Raw genomic sequence first — 8,213 nt, 5'->3', positions numbered from 1 at the left:
TCTCTCTCTCTCTCTCTCTCTCTCTCTCTCTCTCTCTCTCTCTCTCTCTCTCTCTCTCTCTCTCTCTGTGTGTGTGTGTGTGTGTGTGTGTGTGTGTGGAGAAATTTTGAAATGTTGAAATGAAATAATTTAGATCTACAGTTTAAAATATCTAAAAAAAACAATACCAAGGCAAGGAAATTAATAAAAAAATAAATATTGTATAGATCACATGAATGGATACATAAATAAGAACTCGGGCAAAGTACATGCATATAAATATTTTAGTTATAAAAATAAAGAAATAAGATAAAATATTTAAATATAAACCAATTAAAAACAAAAAGTAATTTAAATATAGGAATAAATCAATGAATGAATACAATAAATAAATATGAGTATGTAAATATTTTGTGCCAGCGGTCGTCAGTGTTTACAACATGATGGCTCCCTCGGCGCGGAGGGCTGTGCTGCTGCTGCGGGGACTCGGTACGTGGTTGTGCTGTGTGTTTAAGAGTTCTATATCTTTACAGTAGTGTTCAGGGCATGCTGCAAGGTGTATGTGAGGAGAGAGGCACGAGTAATGGCTGGATAGTGGTGTAATAGTGAAGTGCCGGTGTGTGTGTGTGTGTGTTTACCTAATCGTATTTTCACAGGGCTGAATGGAGTTCGTAATGACCTGTCTTTTGAATTTGTTATTATTACCAGTAGGATCTCATGTATTCTTTTGTCACCCCTCCTTAGCCCTATTAAACTTGAAGAAGCGGAGTTCTGGAGTATACCTAACCTAACCTTTGCTCCTTTATTTCACATGATGTTAACGTGTGTGGTTCCAGCAGGGCGGCACGGTGGCTGTGGTGCCGCCCTGGGTCAGAGATGCGTCAGTGCAGAGGCGGCCCAGGCACCCCTCCCTCGGCCCCTCGCTCCCCGCACCTCCCTCACCAGCCCGGTATGTTGTATTGGATGTTTGTGTGTTTGTATGTTTGTATGTTGTGTTTACCTTTTTTTTTTTTCAAGGATTGTATTTTGTTTTTATTTTCTTATTTTCTTTCATTATCCTTATTTTTTCCTCAATGCTCGTATACTTAATTATTTGTACTTATTTCATTATTTTATGCTGTTTTGTGTTTATCCAGGATTGCATTTTGTGTTTAAGTATTTTGTTTCTATTTATTTATTTATTTATTTATTTATTTATTTATTCATTTATTTATTTTGTTATGATTGTGTGTCATGTTTATCAATTTCCATTTTCCAGGTTGTGTTTATATTCTTTTCCAGGGTTGTACATTGTATTGACCTATTTATGTTTTCTTTTTTTTTTTCCATAGCTGTATGTTTTATTTATTTGGTTATATATATACATTTTTTTTTTATTTATTTATTTTTTGTATTGTGTGTACCTGGTTATGTTTCCTTCATTTAGCCATGTCTTTTTGTATTCTTTGTTTGTATGTTGTCTTTTTTGGTTCACATTTCTGCTCCACCCTTTCACCATCCTCCTCATTTTTTTTTTTGCCTCACAATCCGTTCTTCTTTTCTTTTATATTCTTGTATTTATCCTCAATTTCATTCTTCTCTACTGATCATACTTATTTTTCCCTCACTTTTCTTCAACTTTCACTTATTTTCCCCCATTTTTTTGCCTCAATTCTCCTTTTCTTCCCTATGTATATATTTACTATCACTTTCATCCTTCTCTGTATATCAAACCCTTATATCTTCCTCACTATCTCCATTTTCTTTGACACTCACTTATTCTCATCCTGTCCCTTTCCTCCGGGTGGCAGGTGGAGCACACGGCAGAGCAGCGCGGCCTGTGGTACACCCTGCAGCCCGGTGTGGTGCAGCGGCTCTTCTCCCAGGGTGGCGTGCCCAAGCAGTTCCTGACACAGTGCCAGACCTTTGCTGAGACCTGCCTGATGGTGCGCCAGCCGTCCCTCACTCTCATGGACTTCATTCGCCGTAGTGACCTCTCTCTGCCGCCCAACAAGTTTCTGCTCTGTATCCTTTTAGTGGGGCTGTTTTGTGTGTTTTTTTTATTCTTTTTATCTTTTTTTCTTTTCAGTGATTTATTGTATTGATTTTTATTGAGTTTTTTTCTTTTTGTTTTATTTTTCTCTCTTTTTTGTGATTTGTTGTGTTGATTTTTATTGAAGGCTTCTTTTTTTTATTTATTTTTTTAATCTCTTTCGGTAATTGATTGTATTGGCTTTACATTTGTTTTACCTTGGTGTTTTGTTATGCATTACTTGTCACTGGCTTGACCACTTCCGAGCATTAGGTTCTTACATCTATCATGCTTTTTTATCCTTGGTTCCATTCTTGTTATTGCTTGATACTTATTTTCATTCCCTAGACCACTTTTTGGAATTATTAGTTTTATGTATTGCACTGTGGTCTTTGCTGTTATTGTTGTTTGGTGTTGTTGTTCCTGAGCCCGCACAACAGATGGTCGGAATGGGTGTGGCAAGACGCTCTCCCTGGTGCATGCCACACACTTCCTGGCCGACACAGACTGGCTCCTCGTCCACGTCCCCTGGGGTGAGTACTGACACACCCAACCACACAGACACACCCATCAATGCTCCACTTGTTGACTCAGTCCACATAATGTATCCTCCCCACATAATATACATGCTCCATTACTCCATCTATTCATCCACTCCATCTTCCAGCCTGAAGTTTATTAATCTATCTTGTATCCATTATTTTTTGGGGCTTGTATTCTTAAAGACTTGAAGCTTTTATTGGAACTGTTTTCAAAGGCTACAGAGATGATCAGTCAGGTTCTCATGGGATGTTTTCCTTATTGACAATATAAAATCCTTCCCAGACTGTCACTGAGGTAATGAAAACACATTTGAAAGCCGCAGTAACTTCCACTAGAGCCTGTTAAAAGTAGAGATATGAGGCTGAAGTTTGCAAGAATGCAGATCTTAGTTGTATCATCTTCCCTTTCACTCATAACATGACAATTTACATACAAAGTCAACATGAGGCACATTTAAAACCAATAGCGAGTATGTACCTTACCCATTTCATCTTATTTTCACTCATGATTCCCTTACTTTCTAACAACACTCCTCACTCTCACAACTCCCTGAGCAGCCCCGAAGTGGAGGAGGAACTTCAAGGAGGTGGCCCCATCCGCCACCATCGAGGGGCAGTACGACCACCCCCTCGATGCAGTTTTGTGGCTCCAGCACTTCAAGACACAGAACGCTGAGCTGCTTAAGACACTGCAGGTGAGGATGGCACAGCTGCAATAAAGTGCTACACATTTACATTCACTATACAGTCATGCCTTGTTATCCATACAGTCAGGTAACAGACACACCTGTGGATAAGGAATATCTATAGAAAATTAGTGCTCTGCCTTAAGAACACCCCTGAGCCCTTAAAACCTTGTAAAGAAAAGCTGCATGTATATGATTACAAACATTTCATTTAACATATAACTGAAAATAAAGAAAGAGCGATGAACTCTGATAGGCTGCCTCTCATTGCCTCCTCTGTTTTGAATTTGTGGTTGGCAGCAGTCCATGGAAAAGTGAAACTGTGGAAACCGAAACTGTGCTTAGTGAGGGGTGACTGTACAGCAATTTTTAAGAATGACAAAGCCTGAAACATCAATGAGGATTTCTTTAATTAGTATTCAATAAGTATAAAGTCTGACATCAAGCATAGTTAGGAGGTGCTATAACAAGGGTGACATAAGCAAAATTCTCAGGATCAGTAATCAGGATAGAACAAGAAATAATGGGTTCAAGCTTGAAAAATTTAGGTTCAAGAAAAAGATAGAAAGGAACTGGTTCTCGAATAGAGTGGCGGATGAATGGAACGGCCTCAGTAATCAGGCTATTAGTGCTGAGCCAATCGGAGGACTTTTAAAGAAGAATAGACAAATTCATGAATGGGGATAATAGGTGGAAATAGGTTGGCATATTTCATACAGGGACTGCCACGTGTAGGCCTGATGACTTCTTGCACCAACCCTTATTTTCTTATATTCTTATCTTATGTTCTTACAAGCTTTTCCCTCCCACAGCTGGTGACTCAGGAGCGCTACATTTGGTCCCGGCGTGAGGTTACTGAGCCAGACACGCCTCTTGGGGAGCTGGTGGAGCTGGGCATTGGCAGGGCACGCTACTCCACCGACTGTGTGCTGGCCCTCACATCGGAGCTCAAGAGGCATGCCACGGAGGGAAGGTACAGCGATGGTCAGGTGTTTGTGATCCTGCCACACTTACTCGGCTTATTATTGTGTACAGTTTGGTATACTTTGGCATACTCTATACAGTTTGATAATCTGTACAGAGGCTAGAACATTAGACAGTAACAAACAGCAACAGAGAGGATGTGATAGAGAGGAGAGAAGGAGAGCAAGACAATTAAAACAAAGAACAGGAATTAACTGAGAGAATGCATTAGAAAGAGAGGAGATGAAATGAGAGAACTAAAATGTAAACAGTAAATAGAGGACAAAAAAGTGTGAGAGATATAGAGAAGGGAGGAAATGCGAACAAGAAAATCAGAACAAAGAACAGGAATAAATGAAGAAAACATCAGAAACAGAGACAAAACAAAACAATTACAACAAACAGAAATAAACAACAACTAAAAGGACACAAAAGAATGACAGTAAAACAACAAGAACAAAAAATCACACCAACAAACAAACAAACAAACAAAAACATCAACAAAAAAAAACAAAAAAAACACCTGTATCACCTCACACACCTCTGTCTTGCCCCAACAGGTGTAAGGTGGCGGTGGTGGTGGACGGCATCAACACCTTCTACTCACCTGTCTCTCGTTACCGTTGTGAGGACAGGACCCTGCTGGACCCCAAGTACTTCACTCTCTTCCAGTCCTTCATGCAGCTCTTCAAAAGTGACTGGGTGAGAGAGAGAGAGAGAGAGAGAGAGCCTTGGATTGACTGTAGAAGCTATGTGAGTAAGTGTAGAAGGTGTATGTGAGAGGGAGAGGCTGTGGGTGAGAGAGAGAGAGAGAGAGAGTGAGAGGAAGAGGAGGGTTTGTTTAGTTGAGAGAGAGACTGATTGAATCCTCCTCTTCCTCTTCGTCTTCCTCGTCCCCTTACTACTACCACAACCACCACTGCTTCTCCACACTCACTCTTTCTCCCTCCTGTTGCAGAAAAATGGCATAGTGGTTGGCTCAATTGATTCCCTGGCTAACGAGGGATGGAGGCGAGATTCACACCTGCCTCGTTACCTCCTCCGCCAGCAGGTGAGATGTGACTTTTACCTGTCCTGGGATGTGTTGATGGCTCGTCATGTCACCTGTACCTCAGTGGACTTTTTTTTAAATTTTTATATTTTTGTATTTATTTTTTTTCTTTCTATATTTCTTTGTTGCTTTATTATTTCTTATTTCTTTTGTTTTCAGGGTTTTATTCAAATGGTATCTTTAGTTATTCTTTTTTTTTTACCAGTTTAATCTTCTTAGCAATAGATATTACAGTCATTACAAGCTATGGAACTCCCTGCCTGCTTCTGTATCTCCCCATTCCTATGACTCAAATTCTTTCAGGAGGGACATTTCAATACAATTCTCTAGTTTTGGTTAATCATTTTTGGCTCTTCTTTGCAGACTGGCACCTCAGTAGGCCTTTTTTTTTATATTTAATTTTTGTTACCCTTGGACAGTACCAGTAAGCTAAATTCTCAGGATCAGTAGTCAGGATAGAACAAGAAATAGTGGGTTCAGGCTTGAAAAATTTAGGTTCAAGAAAGATATAGGAAGGAATTGGTTCTCAAACAGTGGTGGATGAATGGAACAGACTCAGTGATCGGGTTGTTAGTGCTGAGTCAGTAGGCAGCTTTGAAAGAAAATTAGACAAATATATGGATAGGTGTGTGTAGGTAGGCATGTTTCTCACAGGGACTGCCATATGTAGGCCTGATGGCTTCTTACACCAACCCTTATTTCACTGTGTTCTTATGTTCTTGAGTGGCAGTTTTATCTTCTTAGGTGTTCTTGTCTGATTTTAGTTGTCCCATATGTAATCTGCTGACCCATTTGATGATTATAACTCACCCTCTGTCTCTCTCTCCAAGGGACATCACCTTTCTTGTGTCATTATGTTCTAAAAATTACCCTTTCATAACAACCCTCATTCGCTTGTGTCCTAAGGGTTGGGAGGCCTTGGACCCCTTCATCCCCATTCCCATCGAGGACTATGACGATCTGGAGATGCGCAGTGCCATAGACTACTATCTGGACCGTCACTGGCTGCAGAACCCCCAGGCCGGCTCGGACATTGGGCGGCGGGAGCTGGCGGCCCTCTCAGCTCACAACCCATACTTACTGATGCAGGTGTGTCGGCCCTTGTAGTGGTGACGGGTGTGTAGCTGTGTGTAGTGGGTCTCTGTATATTTGTGTAAAGATTGTGATAATGATAAATGATAATAAAGTCTGTTGCGCGTTGATCTGTGTGTTAGTTGTCATGTGAGTGGGATGGCGATATGTGAGAAGAGTTTACAGTGGTACATATATTATTGATTTGTTCTTCATGTAGACTGAGAAGGACATGGTACAGATCCTGAGGGTGTTAAGATATGTCAGTGTACAGTGGGAAGGCAGGATTGGATTATTTGAAAGAGGATGGCATTGATAGGAACGTACGTATCATTACCACATTACTGAGAACGAATGAGGTGCAAAAGTTATGTAAGAGTTGTCTAGAGGCTTACAATATTAAGAAGGCAGTCATATTATTTGAAAAAGAAGATAAAGTATACACAGGAATTTATAGTTTTCAATATATCGCTTAGACTGAATGAGATGTGAAGGTGATGTAAGAGTTGTCTAGAGGCTTAGAATATTAAGAAGACAGTCACATTATTTGAAGGGAGAAGATAAAGTATAGACAGGAATTTATAGTTTTCAGTACATTGCCTAGACTGAATGAGACGTAAAGAAAATATAACATAAAGGAGATGCAAGGGTTGTCAAGATACTTAGTATATTAACCCTTTCACTGCTGTTTGGTGCATCTTTCCTTATTTGTTAGCCACTCTGACAAATTTCCTCTAGTTCCCCAGCCACTTCCAAGCTTTATACTTCCCAGAAACTGCAAAATCTATTCTTTTTCATCCCTTTCTTGTAAAGATTTCGTACTCTGCTCTTAGTCCTTTGAAGTGTTGCATGTCACAGAGGAAGGATTAGTAGGATTAAACTCTATGAAATGGGATGATGGTGTTTATATTATTAGTACTGGACATCTTGTGAAGTGTTACATGTCACAGGGAAAGGATTAGGAGGATTGAACTCTGTATGAAATGGGATGATGGTGTTTAAATTATTAGTATTGGACGTCTATACAAACATGCATTTCAACTTGTTTCGTTTATGGGTTGTATTTTAGCATTAGTTTAGTTCTTTTACTCTCCTGTACCGGAGGGTGTTGAGGGAAGGAGGAAGGGTGGAAATCAAACACTCGTTAAGTTGTGTTTCTCAAATGTTTATAAAATTTTAAGTTAGTTAAGTTTACATTTGGTATTAAAATGAAATGTGAGTGAAAACTTAATGGTTTTGGAACATTAACTTAGGTATATGATGATTATGACATGGCTTCATTAGGCTTATTAGTAGTATTGTTAGTTGTCATTGATGCAAAATGATGGGGTTACTCTTGCACACACACACACACACACACACACACACACACACACACACACACACAGTATACTCTGTGAAGGATGCTCTGATATTGCTTTACCAAGAGTATTATAAGTTATTTTTGAGTAGAAATCATATAGTTACTACACACACACCCACACACACACACACACACACATGCTATTGTCTATAAAAAATTCCATAGGCTCATCATCCCATAAAAAGATAAAACACCACATGAACTTGTACTTTCTAGAAGTTGTTTACATTCTTGAACCGATTGATTGACTCGCACCACTTGGTGACACAAAGACCTCCACCACACGTCACCTCAACACTCAGGAAAGGGAACAGAAGAAAGAGAGAGAGAGAGAGAGAGAGAGAGAGCACTGTAATTCAAAACAGTCTCCCTTAAAAAAATCATCATCATTTCATTTTGCCACATACTAAAAAAAATAGCTCATAAAAAACCATTATACATAAGACCAGTGAATCATAAGTACTGAATCCTGGCATACCTCACCACACTCATCTTAGAAACTCACCTCTCCTGCTTAAAAAGTTTAAATAGGAAAAGATGGACAGCA

General features: G+C 39.5%; 1 protein-coding gene across 2 annotated transcripts; it reads left to right on the top strand.

The window, feature by feature from the left end:
• Positions 1-350: 350 nt before the first annotated feature.
• Positions 351-6,432, top strand: LOC135091318 (small ribosomal subunit protein mS29-like). 2 transcript variants are annotated; one of them, XM_063988841.1, is made up of 9 exons: positions 351-468; positions 816-928; positions 1,770-1,983; positions 2,431-2,523; positions 3,091-3,227; positions 4,031-4,191; positions 4,742-4,883; positions 5,140-5,232; positions 6,139-6,432. In XM_063988841.1, exons 1-9 carry the CDS (start codon positions 420-422, stop codon positions 6,337-6,339), a joined length of 1,203 nt encoding a protein of 400 aa, XP_063844911.1. In that variant the 5' UTR covers positions 351-419; the 3' UTR covers positions 6,340-6,432. The 2 variants fall into 2 exon arrangements, with proteins under 2 accessions (XP_063844911.1, XP_063844912.1); XM_063988842.1 differs by having other exon boundaries at positions 387-468; positions 819-928.
• The last annotated feature ends 1,781 nt before the right edge of the window (positions 6,433-8,213 follow it).

This window comes from Scylla paramamosain, chromosome 37 (genome assembly GCF_035594125.1).
Source record: "Scylla paramamosain isolate STU-SP2022 chromosome 37, ASM3559412v1, whole genome shotgun sequence".
Classification (NCBI taxonomy): Eukaryota; Metazoa; Arthropoda; class Malacostraca; order Decapoda; family Portunidae; genus Scylla; species Scylla paramamosain.
This window is presented reverse-complemented; position numbering and strand designations above follow the sequence as displayed.